Source organism: Leptomonas pyrrhocoris (assembly GCF_001293395.1).
Source record: "Leptomonas pyrrhocoris isolate H10 chromosome Unknown, whole genome shotgun sequence".
In the NCBI taxonomy this organism is placed as follows: Eukaryota; Euglenozoa; class Kinetoplastea; order Trypanosomatida; family Trypanosomatidae; genus Leptomonas; species Leptomonas pyrrhocoris.
In genome coordinates this window covers 197,229-213,093 of record NW_015438372.1, presented here as the reverse complement: position 1 = coordinate 213,093, position 15,865 = coordinate 197,229, and the positions used below count along the sequence as shown (strand labels likewise).

At 56.4% G+C, this 15,865-nt stretch overlaps 4 protein-coding genes across 5 annotated transcripts; all 4 read right to left on the bottom strand.

Moving 5' to 3' along the window:
* Positions 1-326: 326 nt before the first annotated feature.
* ABB37_06911 (putative tyrosine phosphatase) lies at positions 327-4,147 on the bottom strand (the record flags this gene model as incomplete). Of its 2 annotated transcripts, none has more annotated exons than XM_015805357.1 (1): positions 327-4,147. In XM_015805357.1, the coding sequence occupies exon 1, from the start codon at positions 3,894-3,896 to the stop codon at positions 327-329; it is 3,570 nt and encodes a 1,189-aa protein (XP_015655970.1). In that variant the 5' UTR covers positions 3,897-4,147. The 2 variants fall into 2 exon arrangements, with proteins under 2 accessions (XP_015655970.1, XP_015655971.1); XM_015805358.1 differs by having other exon boundaries at positions 327-4,127.
* Positions 4,148-5,676: 1,529 nt separating this feature from the next.
* On the bottom strand, positions 5,677-7,993 carry ABB37_06910 (putative protein kinase; the record flags this gene model as incomplete). The annotated part of the gene is made up of 1 exon (XM_015805356.1): positions 5,677-7,993. Exon 1 carries the CDS (start codon positions 7,087-7,089, stop codon positions 5,677-5,679), a length of 1,413 nt encoding a protein of 470 aa, XP_015655969.1. The 5' UTR covers positions 7,090-7,993.
* Positions 7,994-9,644: 1,651 nt separating this feature from the next.
* ABB37_06909 (putative protein kinase) lies at positions 9,645-11,961 on the bottom strand (the record flags this gene model as incomplete). Its single annotated transcript, XM_015805355.1, has 1 exon — positions 9,645-11,961. The coding sequence occupies exon 1, from the start codon at positions 11,055-11,057 to the stop codon at positions 9,645-9,647; it is 1,413 nt and encodes a 470-aa protein (XP_015655968.1). The 5' UTR covers positions 11,058-11,961.
* A 1,651-nt stretch (positions 11,962-13,612) lies between these two features.
* On the bottom strand, positions 13,613-15,641 carry ABB37_06908 (putative protein kinase; the record flags this gene model as incomplete). Its single annotated transcript, XM_015805354.1, has 1 exon — positions 13,613-15,641. Exon 1 carries the CDS (start codon positions 14,684-14,686, stop codon positions 13,613-13,615), a length of 1,074 nt encoding a protein of 357 aa, XP_015655967.1. The 5' UTR covers positions 14,687-15,641.
* Between the last annotated feature and the right edge of the window lie 224 nt (positions 15,642-15,865).

Below are 15,865 nucleotides of genomic sequence, written 5' to 3'. Positions count from 1 at the left end.
ATATACATACCCACATACACCTACACACACAGAGGTAAACAACACCACACGTGAGGGATATAAATATAAATATATATATATAACGTAGAACGTATTTATCTACAAAAATACTTCGTATCATACATCGGAAAAGGAAGAAAAAATCTGCAAACGAACGGCTCAATATATATGTGCGCACGTTGAACGAGGGAATCACGTAGCAGCCGCAGCCGCAGCTTCCTACTCACGCGAAAGAAGAAGTAGAAAGAACGCGAAGGGTGAGAATAACATAACACCGACCACAAACAGCATGTCGAGGTGCCTCACAGGCAGCCCGCTCTTCGCTTTTAGACGCACCCCACAGGCCGCCCCCACAAGGGCAGCACCGTCTCTGGAATCGTCGCGGATCGCGGGGACAACGACTTGACAGAGCCGTCCGTCATCCCACGCAACGGCAGAACGACGGGCGGGACCACCGGCGAAAGACGTGCCAACGTCGAGCCCTGCGTATGCATCCCCTCCGCCTCCACATGCGCGAGAGCATGAGCCGGCTTGCCCTCGGCGTCTTCCTTGTCCTTCGATGACGTACTCACCTTCGACGACGAAGACGAGCTGCGAAGCAAGGGGTGTCGCCGTCCACGCGGACCATCGCGGTCTGGCTTATGCGGTGACTTGCGCGGCCGTGGCGCGTGCCCGTCGTGCGGCGGCTCCGGCGTGCCGAGGACAAGCGCGTTGACCACCGTGGTAGGGCAGCAGTAACGGCGCTGCTGCTGTTGTTGTCTCCGCGGTGTCTCGACATCGTTGGCGCTCCACTTCCCGCTCATCGTCGCGCTGCCATCCGTCGCAGTAGCACCACCGCTTCCACTCCAACGGCCGCCGCCGCCACCACCACCACCGCAGCTGTTGCACGATGTCATGCTGGTGACGCTGCTGGGCTGCTGGGTGGAAAGAGAGAGATTTCGACTACGGCAGTGGTCGCAGCCGAGCGGATCGGGGCCGCCGGCATTGCCCGTGCTGATGCACTTAGATTGCGATGATGCCAAGCAGTGTTGCTGCTGCTGCTGCTGCTGCTGAAGGATGGCGAGTCGGTTGTGGCGACCCCCAAACGTTGTGTTGGCGGTGGCGGCACGCATCGTGGGGGTGCCGGTAACGGCTGCCACCGCGCTGCGGATACCCGCACCCGTTGCGGTTTGCCCTCGCGTTGGGCACGACACACGCGCCGGTGTGCCCGCCGACGCACCGATGCGGTTGCTGCTACTATTGCCGCGGCTGTTCGTGTTATTGGTGGCGGCTGAGGTCGTGTTGGTGACGCCTCGCGGTGATGATCGTCTGTTGGCGCGCTCCAGAGCCACAAAGTACGTGGAGGCGTACTTGTAGTCCCCTGCCCGCGGCAAGGCGGGCACCGTGGCGTCGTTCAGCGTGCTGCTGGCCAGGTTGTCGTTGAAGAGACCACTCGTAAAGGCTGCGGCGGGGAGGTGTCCGGTGTTGTCCATATCGCGAAATCGCTCATTTGCCGCAGTGGCGCCGAGCACCGGCATGCTCGAGACGGCGTCGAGGGCGGTGTTGCTCTGGTGGCTGGTGGAGAAGGAGAGGGTGCTGGAGGTGCTGCTGCGACGGTGTTGCTGCTGCTGAGGTGATGATACACGCAGCAGCAGTCCTGGCGGTCCCCCGCCTCTCCATGCGCCTTCCCCCCACTGTCCGCCGTCGCGGTCCTGCGTGAGGCCGCTGTCCTGCCTGGTAAGAGGTCGGGCGTCCCCGACCACGTTGCCGTGCGTTTGAAACGCAGCGGTCGTCCACAGCTGTTCCTTCAGCAAGGCCGGCTCGGCGCGCGGCAGCCCGCGTGCCAGCGCGTGCTCGCTGCCTGTTCGTCTCATCGCCGGGGGCGGTCGTGCGAGGTCGAGCGAAAGCTCCGCCGCTGCTGCCGCTGTCGCACTGTATGGGGAGTCCGCGTCGGACAACGCTGCCGCCACCGCAGACGCCGTGGAGGAAGCGCGCGACCGCGCCGCCGTGGCCGCCTCTGCGGCTGACCGCGACGCCTGCTGCTGCAGCGTCTGCACCAAGTCCCTGAGCTTCTGAGCGGCGAAGACGTAAGGTGAGGGGCGGAGACGCCGTTCGAGGGTGTCGAGGTACTGCTGCTGCACGCCCGTGATGCTCCCTGGGCGACAAAGCCGCATCCACCCCAGCACATCGCGCGCGGTGAAGCCGTAATGCCGCATCACGTAGACGGCGATCATCGTCCCGGTGCGGCCGAGACCGGCGAGGCAGTGCACCGCCACCGCGCCCGGCTCCCCTGCGGCGGGGAGAAAGGAGGAGGTGTGGGTGCTGGCGCTGGTCGTGCGCCGCGGCACAACGGTGCGGGTGTCCGGCATGCCGCGGTACTTGCCGGAGTGCAACGAGGAGCACGCGGCGTAGCGCGGCGGCGGCGGCTTCGCACCTTTACCCTTGTAGCAGCTGCCGCTGCTGCGCGAGGTAGACGTCCCTGCTGATGCGGCGCGTGACGACGACGAGGGCTGGCCGTGCTTCGCTGTGCGCGTCACGCTGCCCGCCGCTGCTCCCCCGGCAGCCACCGTCGACACCGACCACCACTGGCGCAGCGAGGAGGGGACGACGGTTTCGCCGAAGTGCTCCTCCACCGCCTGCAGAAACCGCAGAAGAGTGGCGTCGTTCGGCGTGCTGCCGTCCGCGTAGGGCAGGTCGACGTGCCGAATCCCAAGCCGGAGCAGCGGCGCTGGATTGTACAGGTTGTCGTTGAGGCGGACGACAAGACGTACGTTCATGGCGCGCAGCCGCCGCGCAAACACCTCAGCCGTGCGCTGCGGCTCCGTGTCTTGCGGGGAGCTCATCGCCACGAAGCGCCGCGGCACGATCCAGCTGAAATCTTTCTCCTTGCCATCCCAGTAGGCGGCGAGGTCGAAGCTGTCCACGGCAACCCAGCCGAGCTGCACCGCCCGCTCCAGGCCCGACCACACGTCTTGCAGGGTGAGGGGGTAGTTCGACACACCGGTGCTGGCGTCGCGGTAGGTGAGGAAGCCCGGGTAGACATCCGCAAAGACTCGACTCCACGTCGCCGCCGTCGACCAGCCGAGGACGAGCACGCAGAAGGCCCCGAGAAGGCAGGCCATGTTCACCCGCTCCTGCGCGTTGAGGCTGGCACAAATGACAACAGGCAGCGTCCGTGGGGTGCAGCTCGAGGCGAAGGAGGGGACGGAAGAAGAAGGGGTGTTGCCGCTGCCTGCGGCTGCAGCCGCTTGTGGTGGCGAGGACGATGGGATTCCGTGAGGTCGAGGCGATGGGATTCGCCCTGTACCTTTGTTGCTGCTGTGGGTGCTGTTATCTTGGATATCGCCCGCTGAGGTGTTCCTCGTACTGTATAGACCAGCAGGAATGCCTTTACCCTGCGTAGACGTACCCGATGCAGCGGCGAGGTCCACGTGGCCGGCAGCGCGCAGCAGCTCACGCACACGCCGCGCGAAGTGCACGCAGCAGCCCAGATCCAACGGGCCGAACTCCGCAAAGAAGGGCCGGTACACGTAGGGCGGGATGCTGCGCGGCGCCACAAAGATGGCATCAGTCCTGATGGCGGCACTCGTTGCGGGGATTGCAATGCTGCTCCGCGCCGCCGCACCTGTGTTTGCACTGAAGTTCCCTTCCACCCACGGGTTCTCCTTTAAAAAGAAGTTCCGCAGCGCATCGGCGATCACCGCAGTGGGCGCAGCAGCGTCGGAAGCACACGCTGGCTTCTGCTTCAACGTCGACTCCTTCGAGCAAGAGGCGGCGGTAGAGGAGGAGCAGGAGAGGCACTCGCCGGTGGTGGCGAAGTACAGTACTCCGGGCACGACAGCCGTCGCTTGGTTGGTGTCGAGTAGACGCTGCAGCGTCAGAGGGGCGGGCACGCCTCTCTGGGAGCTGTGCTCCATGCGTACCTTTACTTACGTTGGGATTCACGAGAGTGAAAAGAAAACAGAAGTGGCGGAGAGACGACGGTCAGCGGAGCGAAGAGGTGGGACGAGGAGGTGGAAAGGAAGGAAGGTATCGAGTAGTCGCGCGTTATCCCTGGCCTGTCGTTTCTACCAAAGGTGGCCGACGATCCCCTGTGAGTCCAGAAAAGAGGAGGAGGAGGAAGGGGCACCGCCGGCGGTGCACTTTCTATTGTGGTGTGCGAGACGCTGCGGAGAGGTGGAGGGAGAGGAGATGATGAAAGAACGAGAAGGTGAAACGGAGGAGGGGCGGGGAGTGTGAAAGGAGGTGTCCGTCGAATTAATGCGGTACGCGACGAGGTTCGCCCATCGCATCCCAAAGACGCGGAAGTAAAATAAGCAAAGGGAGAGACCTACACGTAAAAAGGAAAGAGAGAAAGGTTCTTTAGTCTTCCACGGGGACGTATTCAGGGGAAGGCAACCAAGGAACCCTGAAAAAAGCGAACCACCACCACAGAAAAGTCGTGCTTTCCGTGACAACGAAAAACGGCGCCGCAGTGCGCGACGTCGATGCGGCGCATCGACAAATTGCAGGGGCGCGACTGCCCTTTTCACACAGGTCTTCTACTGCAGGACACCCACAGAGAGAGAGAGAGAGAAAGGGAGAAGCGTTTCCACCGCCACTTTTCTTCGTTGTAAAGCCCCTATAAAAAAAGGAGACCACCATTTTTTTTGAGTTTGAGAAACAATAATCGAAGGACTCTAAGGACAACTTCACAGACACACGCCCATACAAAACAAAAACCGCTTCGCCTTCACGGTGAGGGTCCATCAAGAGGAACAGTGAAGCCCCACAGAAACTAGAAGAACACAATTCGAAGAGTTTCCCATCCGCTCTCATTTTCGCTGCTCTGCCTGTCTTCCCAGATAATAATACTAGTAAAAAAGAACATAGTAATGACGTACACACACGAGTGGGGAAACGACGAACATCACACGCGTCAGAGGTGACGAGAAGGCGGGAAAGGAAAAAAGCCTCCCCGGAAACAAACGCCCAAGACAACGCAGACTCAGCGAAACGAGGTGAACACAACAAGGACGAGAGAGCGCAAATTGAAATGTGCATCGGCATTTGCAGTCTCAACCTTTGCGTACGACCATCCACAACTGCCAGAAGAACTCCTGGGTCATTCCTTTGCCATCTTCGCTCTTTTTTTGCCTTTTCTGTAAGTAAGAAGGATAGGCTGTTTCCTTCACCTTTGAATTCACCCATCCGACTCGACGCCTGTCCTTTTCGGGCGGCTGATCGTATTATCTCTCTGCTTCTCACACAGTTTTCAAGAAGCAGAGAGAAGCTCGTCCTTTCGCGGACCTCCCGGCTATACCACTGCACCAACGAGGACACGTGAACCGTCAAGAAGCTTTCCTTTCTAACTTGCTGTACGGCTGCTTGCGTAGTCCAATCGGAAAAAAAAAGAAGGAACATCATCATCAACAACAGAAACCTCTCTATGCTACGCGGAACGCCAACACTGCAGGGCAACTGGTCACATCATGATGACCAAAATCACGCACAACACGGATAAGCACACCCAGACACACAAACCGTATAGGTGCATCCTCACAGAGACGCAAGATCATGATGTCATCGAGCCTGTTTCTTGGTCTCGCCGAGCAAAGGGGGCACACACACCACCTGGAAAGCGTGAGACAGAGACCATGTCATGGAAGGACCCGAGATGTCTCTCCACGCCGTTGCTCCTTCACTTTTAAAAAGTATTTACATAATCGGCGGGGGACGCAGCGTGGGGCGGTTGTCGGGGTGGCTGGGCGACTGGCGCGCCTCGGGGTAGTACTTCAGCACGTAGGGGTGCGTCGCCATCTGGCGCGCGGTCAGCCGCTTCTGGCGGTCGTAGTGCAGCAGGCCGTAGATCAGGTCGCACAGCAGGTCGTCGCGCACCGTGTCCCGCACCGGACGCGCACGCGCGATGCGGGCGAGGTGCTTGGGGTCCGTGCAGGGCCGCAGCTGGCCCGCCGAGTTGTACAGCAGCCGCGCCTCCTCCGTGCCGCAGCGGCCGGCCCACTCACTCGGCAGGCGGCCCAGCGTCTTCTCCATCAGGTGCACGTGCTCGAGGTTGTCGTGCGTGTCGTACAGCAGCTTGCCGGTGTAGAGCTCGTAGATGATGCAGCCCATGGACCACATGTCCGTCGAGTACATCCAGCCGAGGCCGAGGATGACCTCGGGGCTGCGGTAGTGGCGCGTGGAGACGATGGCGGTGCGGCTGTGGCGCTCATCGCAGCAGCCACCGAGGTCGCAGATACGCACACGGCACGGGTCCGGCGGCACCTGCCGGTTCGTCACCGGGTCGACCGCAGTGTCAGTGGTTTCCATCAAAACGTTTTCCGGCTTGAGGTCCGTGTGCATGAGGTGGAGTTCGCTGTGGAAGTAGTCGAGCGCGACGCCGGTCTGGAACACGATCTGCGCGAGGTGGCGGTGGCTGAAGGGGCCGTGCTTCATGATCCAGTCCAGCAGGCAGGGGCCGTACTTGGGCATGACGATGCACATGTGGCCGCTGTCGTTCTGGAAGTAGCGCTGGATCTTCATGAGCGGGAAGCGGTCCGCCGGGTCCGCCTGGCGCACCTTCTCCATGAACTGGATCTCGATCTTGGCGTCGCGGGTGTACTTGGGGACGTTGCGCACGATCTTAACGGCGCAGTACTCCTTGCGCTTGCGGTCCCACGACTCGACGACCTTGCCGAAGGTGCCCTCGCCCAGCAGCGACAGGATCTTGAAGCGCTGCGTGGACACGTCGATGTCCTCGCCGAGCACGACGTAGAAGTGGCCCTCCTCCATGTTCTGGTGAGGCAGCGTGTACGTGATTTTCTGTCGACGGCGCGGCGGGGCCGACTTCGACGCCTCTTGAGGGTTTTGGTCTGTCGTCACGGACGTCTCGTGGTCCCGCTTGCTGCCCGAGCGGCGCTCATTTGTTTCCTCCCCACGGCTTTCCCGACTCGCCAGCACGGCTTGCGAGGTGCCGCTGGTGGCCGTGGTAGCCGTGGTGGCCGTGTTGTTGTAGGAAGACTTGGATAAGGCCATGTCGGGCTTACGCAGAATCGGCGCCCCTGCGGTAATGGTGTAGGCACTGTTGTTGATGTTCGTGACAGGGGCGAGACGGCTGTGTAGAGAGGCCATTGTGAAGAGCAATGCGAATAGGGAAGGAAGGGTACTACTTTGAAACGGCTATCTTATTATTATTATTTTTTTTTTTTGAAGAAGAGAAAGGGGAAAAACCTCTTTACTACGTATCGCGCTGCACTCTCAGGAAAACGGCGGAATGAAGTCGGGGCTCGTTGCCACTCTTGGGAGGAGAGGCGGCTGAGGTGACGGAGACGACGGAGTGAAAAACAAATGATAACAATAATAATAAAACAGCTCTAAGGAGGTAAAAGAACGAGCTACAGGCGATGCTCGAAACCAAAGCAGTCGAAAGACCTTAAAAACTAACACCCACAACAATAAATATATGTATATCTACGAAGATAACTCAAGGAGAGAGAAAGGTACTGCGGGGCTCTGAAAGATTTAACAACAACAAAAACAAAGAGCAGCAGTGATCAGAAGGAAGGACACCGGGGACAACAAACTAAGAAAAAAAAATGATCTAGAAAGGTGCGTGAGAAAAGGATGTGAGGGCAAATAATAATCATACAAGGAAAAGTGGCGTATATAAATAAATATATCGGGGTACGAGGGTATAGAAGGAAAGGCGTGAGAAGGGAGAAGAAAAGAATCCGAAGGAGATCTAAAAACGGAGGGGTGACAAAATGAAAAAAAAAACACGTCGTATAGTTTCGCAGTCGCAGTGCTGTTCTCTGGAGTATCAAGCGCGGCAGTCTTTCTGGGGCGGAGGAAAAGAGAGAGAGAGGAGAGATCAATCAACGAAGCGAAAAACAAACAAACAAACCCAAAGAAGGTGTGCAGGGAAAGAAACGTGCGACCAAAATCAAGGAGAACTCGACATGAAGATACAGACGCTCACGAAAGACGCTCTACGTGAAACCGTGCTTTTCCTTCTTACCTTTTTTTTTCGCTCTCTTCAACCAGCGAAGTGGAAAGCGGTGTTGTTCCGGATTGCCGACGTTCGACACGATGGGGAGACGAGGACGAAGAGGTGAGGATCAAAAGCAAAAACAAGAAAAAAAAGGTGAAGAAACGTGCGATATTGGTGTCGTTTTGCAGGGCCACGGAGGCACGTTTTTGTTTTGCATTATTGTTGCCCCCCGTCGCCCAACGCGGAGGAATGTAAAAGAGGGAGAGAGAGGGAGGGAGAGAGAGGCACGAAGAGATGTACGAGAGAAAAACTGTGTTGATTTGCACTTCCACGGCGAAGAATGACTGCATCGGAGGTTCATTGTCAAGGGAGGCGATTCGCATGTCACGCCCATTCCGCTGCCAGCGTCTGCGCACACTTGGTGTGATGACGAGCAAAGAGAGACCGAGGCAGAGAAAACATAAAGAAGTCCCGTCTGCAGTCTCTTGTGGAGGTTCCGAAAAAAACAACAACCTCGCACTCGAGAGGGAGGGAGAGAGAAGCACCAACGCATCGATGTCTGTCTAACGCGACACCATCTCTTTTTGAGACACGTATGACGGCGCTCCTCGAAAACAGGAGGCAGAGAAACTCTTCACCTTGCCAATGCGAAACACACACAGTATTTTTGCTCTAGTTTATATATGTATATATTTTTGTACACTTTTTTTAGTAAGGCTGAGATACAAAACAGAAGAGAAAGAAGAAGAATAGCATTGCATCTAGATCAAACAAGAAACCTACACGCGCATACGATCGTATACACACCCGCCCACCCACACACCCGCCCACACAAATATATATATCGAAACACAAAACGGAATCGAAGGGCCACTGAACAGAGACGTTCTTAAATATGGTTCTACAAGAAAGAAAAAAGAAGAAGAGCTGATCATTGGAGGGAAGTCGGGATTGCGCGAACAAGGGCGCGAGCTGACCGAGTAGTGGTTCTCCTTTCTTCTTGATACCTTTTGCAGTCGCGTATTCCCTCCATAAAGAAAAGAAAAGAAGGTGGGTACCGATTGTTCATGCAGCTTCAAGCAGGGGTTCACTGACAACGGCACTGACACGTACGCAGAGTGAACAGCAACAGGAGAAACATCGACGCTGTTGAAGCGCGTTCAACGGCCGTACGGTTGGGCTGTAGACACAAACGCAAAAGACCCCTTCATACGTGAACCGGGGAATTACTCGCCACCCCCAAAAAACCCCTCAGGATGCGCGTAGAGGCAGAAACTAAAAAGGACAATGCTTTTCTTCCTATACGTTTGTATACGTGCTTGTTGTGTGCGTGCTCCCTGACCGTCACCGTGTCGCTTCTAAGAAGTCCTTTTTCACTTTTAAAAATCTGTTGTTGTACGCAACGTGCTCAAGGTGTGTTACCTGTTTCGCCTCTGCCAGGTGGCGATAGACCAGAGCAGCTGAACACCAAACACGCAGTCTCCAACGACTTTTCTTTCGATGCAAAGACCAGAAGTTTAGGTGGTCCGCGTCGATGAGTCGTCAGCACCGCGTGCCATCCGTAAGTGAGGATACGTTCGTGCAGTGGTACGACTGTACTTCCCCTCCGCCCTCTTCGTGCTACGTGACGGCAACAATGACAGCGAACAGGAAAAAAGGAAAGTCATATATATATTGAATCTATGCGTTCAGCATCTCACATAATCGGCGGGGGACGCAGCGTGGGGCGGTTGTCGGGGTGGCTGGGCGACTGGCGCGCCTCGGGGTAGTACTTCAGCACGTAGGGGTGCGTCGCCATCTGGCGCGCGGTCAGCCGCTTCTGGCGGTCGTAGTGCAGCAGGCCGTAGATCAGGTCGCACAGCAGGTCGTCGCGCACCGTGTCCCGCACCGGACGCGCACGCGCGATGCGGGCGAGGTGCTTGGGGTCCGTGCAGGGCCGCAGCTGGCCCGCCGAGTTGTACAGCAGCCGCGCCTCCTCCGTGCCGCAGCGGCCGGCCCACTCACTCGGCAGGCGGCCCAGCGTCTTCTCCATCAGGTGCACGTGCTCGAGGTTGTCGTGCGTGTCGTACAGCAGCTTGCCGGTGTAGAGCTCGTAGATGATGCAGCCCATGGACCACATGTCCGTCGAGTACATCCAGCCGAGGCCGAGGATGACCTCGGGGCTGCGGTAGTGGCGCGTGGAGACGATGGCGGTGCGGCTGTGGCGCTCATCGCAGCAGCCACCGAGGTCGCAGATACGCACACGGCACGGGTCCGGCGGCACCTGCCGGTTCGTCACCGGGTCGACCGCAGTGTCAGTGGTTTCCATCAAAACGTTTTCCGGCTTGAGGTCCGTGTGCATGAGGTGGAGTTCGCTGTGGAAGTAGTCGAGCGCGACGCCGGTCTGGAACACGATCTGCGCGAGGTGGCGGTGGCTGAAGGGGCCGTGCTTCATGATCCAGTCCAGCAGGCAGGGGCCGTACTTGGGCATGACGATGCACATGTGGCCGCTGTCGTTCTGGAAGTAGCGCTGGATCTTCATGAGCGGGAAGCGGTCCGCCGGGTCCGCCTGGCGCACCTTCTCCATGAACTGGATCTCGATCTTGGCGTCGCGGGTGTACTTGGGGACGTTGCGCACGATCTTAACGGCGCAGTACTCCTTGCGCTTGCGGTCCCACGACTCGACGACCTTGCCGAAGGTGCCCTCGCCCAGCAGCGACAGGATCTTGAAGCGCTGCGTGGACACGTCGATGTCCTCGCCGAGCACGACGTAGAAGTGGCCCTCCTCCATGTTCTGGTGAGGCAGCGTGTACGTGATTTTCTGTCGACGGCGCGGCGGGGCCGACTTCGACGCCTCTTGAGGGTTTTGGTCTGTCGTCACGGACGTCTCGTGGTCCCGCTTGCTGCCCGAGCGGCGCTCATTTGTTTCCTCCCCACGGCTTTCCCGACTCGCCAGCACGGCTTGCGAGGTGCCGCTGGTGGCCGTGGTAGCCGTGGTGGCCGTGTTGTTGTAGGAAGACTTGGATAAGGCCATGTCGGGCTTACGCAGAATCGGCGCCCCTGCGGTAATGGTGTAGGCACTGTTGTTGATGTTCGTGACAGGGGCGAGACGGCTGTGTAGAGAGGCCATTGTGAAGAGCAATGCGAATAGGGAAGGAAGGGTACTACTTTGAAACGGCTATCTTATTATTATTATTTTTTTTTTTTGAAGAAGAGAAAGGGGAAAAACCTCTTTACTACGTATCGCGCTGCACTCTCAGGAAAACGGCGGAATGAAGTCGGGGCTCGTTGCCACTCTTGGGAGGAGAGGCGGCTGAGGTGACGGAGACGACGGAGTGAAAAACAAATGATAACAATAATAATAAAACAGCTCTAAGGAGGTAAAAGAACGAGCTACAGGCGATGCTCGAAACCAAAGCAGTCGAAAGACCTTAAAAACTAACACCCACAACAATAAATATATGTATATCTACGAAGATAACTCAAGGAGAGAGAAAGGTACTGCGGGGCTCTGAAAGATTTAACAACAACAAAAACAAAGAGCAGCAGTGATCAGAAGGAAGGACACCGGGGACAACAAACTAAGAAAAAAAAATGATCTAGAAAGGTGCGTGAGAAAAGGATGTGAGGGCAAATAATAATCATACAAGGAAAAGTGGCGTATATAAATAAATATATCGGGGTACGAGGGTATAGAAGGAAAGGCGTGAGAAGGGAGAAGAAAAGAATCCGAAGGAGATCTAAAAACGGAGGGGTGACAAAATGAAAAAAAAAACACGTCGTATAGTTTCGCAGTCGCAGTGCTGTTCTCTGGAGTATCAAGCGCGGCAGTCTTTCTGGGGCGGAGGAAAAGAGAGAGAGAGGAGAGATCAATCAACGAAGCGAAAAACAAACAAACAAACCCAAAGAAGGTGTGCAGGGAAAGAAACGTGCGACCAAAATCAAGGAGAACTCGACATGAAGATACAGACGCTCACGAAAGACGCTCTACGTGAAACCGTGCTTTTCCTTCTTACCTTTTTTTTTCGCTCTCTTCAACCAGCGAAGTGGAAAGCGGTGTTGTTCCGGATTGCCGACGTTCGACACGATGGGGAGACGAGGACGAAGAGGTGAGGATCAAAAGCAAAAACAAGAAAAAAAAGGTGAAGAAACGTGCGATATTGGTGTCGTTTTGCAGGGCCACGGAGGCACGTTTTTGTTTTGCATTATTGTTGCCCCCCGTCGCCCAACGCGGAGGAATGTAAAAGAGGGAGAGAGAGGGAGGGAGAGAGAGGCACGAAGAGATGTACGAGAGAAAAACTGTGTTGATTTGCACTTCCACGGCGAAGAATGACTGCATCGGAGGTTCATTGTCAAGGGAGGCGATTCGCATGTCACGCCCATTCCGCTGCCAGCGTCTGCGCACACTTGGTGTGATGACGAGCAAAGAGAGACCGAGGCAGAGAAAACATAAAGAAGTCCCGTCTGCAGTCTCTTGTGGAGGTTCCGAAAAAAACAACAACCTCGCACTCGAGAGGGAGGGAGAGAGAAGCACCAACGCATCGATGTCTGTCTAACGCGACACCATCTCTTTTTGAGACACGTATGACGGCGCTCCTCGAAAACAGGAGGCAGAGAAACTCTTCACCTTGCCAATGCGAAACACACACAGTATTTTTGCTCTAGTTTATATATGTATATATTTTTGTACACTTTTTTTAGTAAGGCTGAGATACAAAACAGAAGAGAAAGAAGAAGAATAGCATTGCATCTAGATCAAACAAGAAACCTACACGCGCATACGATCGTATACACACCCGCCCACCCACACACCCGCCCACACAAATATATATATCGAAACACAAAACGGAATCGAAGGGCCACTGAACAGAGACGTTCTTAAATATGGTTCTACAAGAAAGAAAAAAGAAGAAGAGCTGATCATTGGAGGGAAGTCGGGATTGCGCGAACAAGGGCGCGAGCTGACCGAGTAGTGGTTCTCCTTTCTTCTTGATACCTTTTGCAGTCGCGTATTCCCTCCATAAAGAAAAGAAAAGAAGGTGGGTACCGATTGTTCATGCAGCTTCAAGCAGGGGTTCACTGACAACGGCACTGACACGTACGCAGAGTGAACAGCAACAGGAGAAACATCGACGCTGTTGAAGCGCGTTCAACGGCCGTACGGTTGGGCTGTAGACACAAACGCAAAAGACCCCTTCATACGTGAACCGGGGAATTACTCGCCACCCCCAAAAAACCCCTCAGGATGCGCGTAGAGGCAGAAACTAAAAAGGACAATGCTTTTCTTCCTATACGTTTGTATACGTGCTTGTTGTGTGCGTGCTCCCTGACCGTCACCGTGTCGCTTCTAAGAAGTCCTTTTTCACTTTTAAAAATCTGTTGTTGTACGCAACGTGCTCAAGGTGTGTTACCTGTTTCGCCTCTGCCAGGTGGCGATAGACCAGAGCAGCTGAACACCAAACACGCAGTCTCCAACGACTTTTCTTTCGATGCAAAGACCAGAAGTTTAGGTGGTCCGCGTCGATGAGTCGTCAGCACCGCGTGCCATCCGTAAGTGAGGATACGTTCGTGCAGTGGTACGACTGTACTTCCCCTCCGCCCTCTTCGTGCTACGTGACGGCAACAATGACAGCGAACAGGAAAAAAGGAAAGTCATATATATATTGAATCTATGCGTTCAGCATCTCACATAATCGGCGGGGGACGCAGCGTGGGGCGGTTGTCGGGGTGGCTGGGCGACTGGCGCGCCTCGGGGTAGTACTTCAGCACGTAGGGGTGCGTCGCCATCTGGCGCGCGGTCAGCCGCTTCTGGCGGTCGTAGTGCAGCAGGCCGTAGATCAGGTCGCACAGCAGGTCGTCGCGCACCGTGTCCCGCACCGGACGCGCACGCGCGATGCGGGCGAGGTGCTTGGGGTCCGTGCAGGGCCGCAGCTGGCCCGCCGAGTTGTACAGCAGCCGCGCCTCCTCCGTGCCGCAGCGGCCGGCCCACTCACTCGGCAGGCGGCCCAGCGTCTTCTCCATCAGGTGCACGTGCTCGAGGTTGTCGTGCGTGTCGTACAGCAGCTTGCCGGTGTAGAGCTCGTAGATGATGCAGCCCATGGACCACATGTCCGTCGAGTACATCCAGCCGAGGCCGAGGATGACCTCGGGGCTGCGGTAGTGGCGCGTGGAGACGATGGCGGTGCGGCTGTGGCGCTCATCGCAGCAGCCACCGAGGTCGCAGATACGCACACGGCACGGGTCCGGCGGCACCTGCCGGTTCGTCACCGGGTCGACCGCAGTGTCAGTGGTTTCCATCAAAACGTTTTCCGGCTTGAGGTCCGTGTGCATGAGGTGGAGTTCGCTGTGGAAGTAGTCGAGCGCGACGCCGGTCTGGAACACGATCTGCGCGAGGTGGCGGTGGCTGAAGGGGCCGTGCTTCATGATCCAGTCCAGCAGGCAGGGGCCGTACTTGGGCATGACGATGCACATGTGGCCGCTGTCGTTCTGGAAGTAGCGCTGGATCTTCATGAGCGGGAAGCGGTCCGCCGGGTCCGCCTGGCGCACCTTCTCCATGAACTGGATCTCGATCTTGGCGTCGCGGGTGTACTTGGGGACGTTGCGCACGATCTTAACGGCGCAGTACTCCTTGCGCTTGCGGTCCCACGACTCGACGACCTTGCCGAAGGTGCCCTCGCCCAGCAGCGACAGGATCTTGAAGCGCTGCGTGGACACGTCGATGTCCTCGCCGAGCACGACGTAGAAGTGGCCCTCCTCCATGTTCTGGTGCTATTTATTTTGTATATATATATATATATATATATATATATTGTTCTTCCTCCCTTTGGTGACCTTAGACGCTTGGACGTACCTTTTCCTTTCTTTTCTTCCCTCCTCGCTGCCTCGTTCGTTTTCTCCTTTGGCTTTGTATATCTCCCCTCTCCTCTAGCACCTGTACCAGTTTAAGGGGTCCTCCTCCCGTCTCTCTCTATCCTGCCTATATTCACACGCACACCCTAACTCCCCAGCCTTTGTGGTGACGCCGTCGCTTCACAACAGCCGCTGCACTTCGCTCGCCGTCCACTTTCTCTTCTCTTTCCGCTCACACCTCACTGTGATTGGCGCGTGTCTGTGTGTGTGTGTGTGTGTCAGCGTAGAACTGAGTAATAATCAAAAACGAAAATCGCCGCGAGTTCCGACTACAGAACTGCCGAAATGGACTCCTCTGCCGCGGCGACGCAGAGCCGATCTGGGCTCCAGACCTACTCCTTCACGCAGGTCAACGCAGCCGCCTCCGGCTCTGGTGCGTTGCCCAACAAGGCCCTCGACCATGTGAAGCAGATGTCGAAGAGCCAGAGCAGCGCACGCCGGTCGGGCAGCAAGCGCACCTTCGACGAGGCGGCCACCACCGACAGGGTCCAGCAGAAGGCGCGTAACGGAGATGCGCTGCCGAACCCTGCACCGAACCAGGTGGTGGAGGTGACGGCGCCGCCGGCCAAGAAGAAGAAGGTGACCTACGCCCTGCCCGGAAGAATAAATATATATATATATATATATATATATATATCAAAAATAAATGTGGAGCGCCGGGGCAGCTGATATAGATGGCTACAAAGAAAGGGAAAAAGTAAGCGGTAGTGGCTGGTCTACTGAAATGAGGATGATGAAGAAAGAACTCGCTTTTAACAGAAAATTTACACTGTTCTAACGCTCGCTGTGGATGATGTGCGGAGCTGCGGCGGTGGGTACCCAGCGCATACCAAACGACATCAAGGAAGGAAACCCAAAGGAGGAAAAGAGAGGAAAGGAAGAGGTACAGCAGAAAACAAAAGAAGTGGGCGGCGCAACGCACCATCCCCAACACGTTTCGAAAGCTCATGGGACGCCGTATCGTGCACGTATGCGCGCCATCAGGGGGAAGAGCAGACTTGCCACAGCTTCACCCTTCATGATGAAAGA